This window comes from Trypanosoma conorhini, assembly GCF_003719485.1.
Source record: "Trypanosoma conorhini strain 025E chromosome Unknown Tco_14.4_contig_00052, whole genome shotgun sequence".
In the NCBI taxonomy this organism is placed as follows: Eukaryota; Euglenozoa; class Kinetoplastea; order Trypanosomatida; family Trypanosomatidae; genus Trypanosoma; species Trypanosoma conorhini.
In genome coordinates, this window is record NW_021704132.1 from 1 (window position 1) to 1135 (window position 1135).

General features: G+C 69.0%; 1 protein-coding gene across 1 annotated transcript in view; it reads left to right on the forward strand.

Moving 5' to 3' along the window:
* The window catches only part of Tco025E_01535 (cysteine peptidase), a gene marked incomplete at both ends in the record, with an annotated part of 2045 nt that continues 910 nt past the window's right edge, over window positions 1-1135 (forward strand). The window contains one exon of the mRNA XM_029368473.1: window positions 1-1135. This exon is cut by the window's right edge and continues 910 nt beyond it. Coding sequence (XP_029231540.1) covers window positions 1-1135 — 1135 coding nt within the window.

A 1135-nucleotide genomic window follows, 5' to 3' on the forward strand; every position in this document is an offset into this window, starting at 1 on the left:
CCCTGCGGCACTCGCCGCCCTGCGTGCATGCCTTTGCTCCCCACCTCGGCCCCCGCGCCCCACCCCGCACCGCGCAGGTGGATCCGGGGAAAGCTGACAAGGAAGGAAACCCACACACACACGCACAAGCAGCAATGACGGGCTCGGCGCGCACGCTGTTGCTCGTGGCCGTTCTGGTCGCCGTGCTGTGCTTCGTCCCCGCGGCGAGGGCGAGCCTGCAGGCGAGGGAGACGCTGGCGTCGCAGTTCGCGGCGTTCAAGCAGCGTCACGGCAAGGTGTACGGGAGCGCCGCTGAGGAGGCGTTCCGCCTGGGCGTGTTCAAGGAGAACCTGTTCCTTGCAAGGCTGCACGCCGCGGCAAACCCACACGCGACCTTCGGCGTCACGCCCTTCTCGGACCTCACGCGCGAGGAGTTCCGGTCACGCTACCACAACGCCGCGGCGCACTTCGCTGCGGCGCGGGGGCGCGCGAGGGTGCCGGTGGAGGTGGCGGTTGGCGGCGCGCCCGCGGCGGTGGATTGGCGTGCGCAGGGCGCCGTGACGGCAGTGAAGGACCAGGGCCAGTGCGGCTCGTGCTGGGCCTTCTCCACCATCGGCAACGTCGAGGGCCAGTGGCGCCTCGCCGGCAACCCGCTGACGAGCCTGTCGGAGCAGATGCTCGTGTCGTGCGACGGCACGGACAGCGGGTGCGATGGTGGCCTGATGGACAACGCCTTCGACTGGATCGTGCAGCGGAACAACGGCGTTGTGTACACGGAGGAGAGCTACCCCTACGTGTCGGGCGGTGGCCAGGCGCCGTTGTGCAGGATGTCCGACCGCACGGCGGGCGCCGTCATCACCGGCCACGTTGACTTGCCGCAGGACGAGGACAAAATGGCCGCCTGGCTTGCTGCCCACGGCCCGCTCGCCATTGCCGTCGACGCCACCAGCTTCATGTCCTACACGGGCGGTATCGTGACGAACTGCCTCGCCGACCAGCTGAACCACGGCGTCGTGCTCGTCGGCTACAACGACAGCAGCGACCCGCCGTACTGGATCGTGAAGAACTCGTGGGGCGCGGACTGGGGCGAGGAGGGCTACATCCGCCTGCAAAAGGGCACGAACCAGTGCCTCGTGAAGGAGTACCCCTGCTCGGC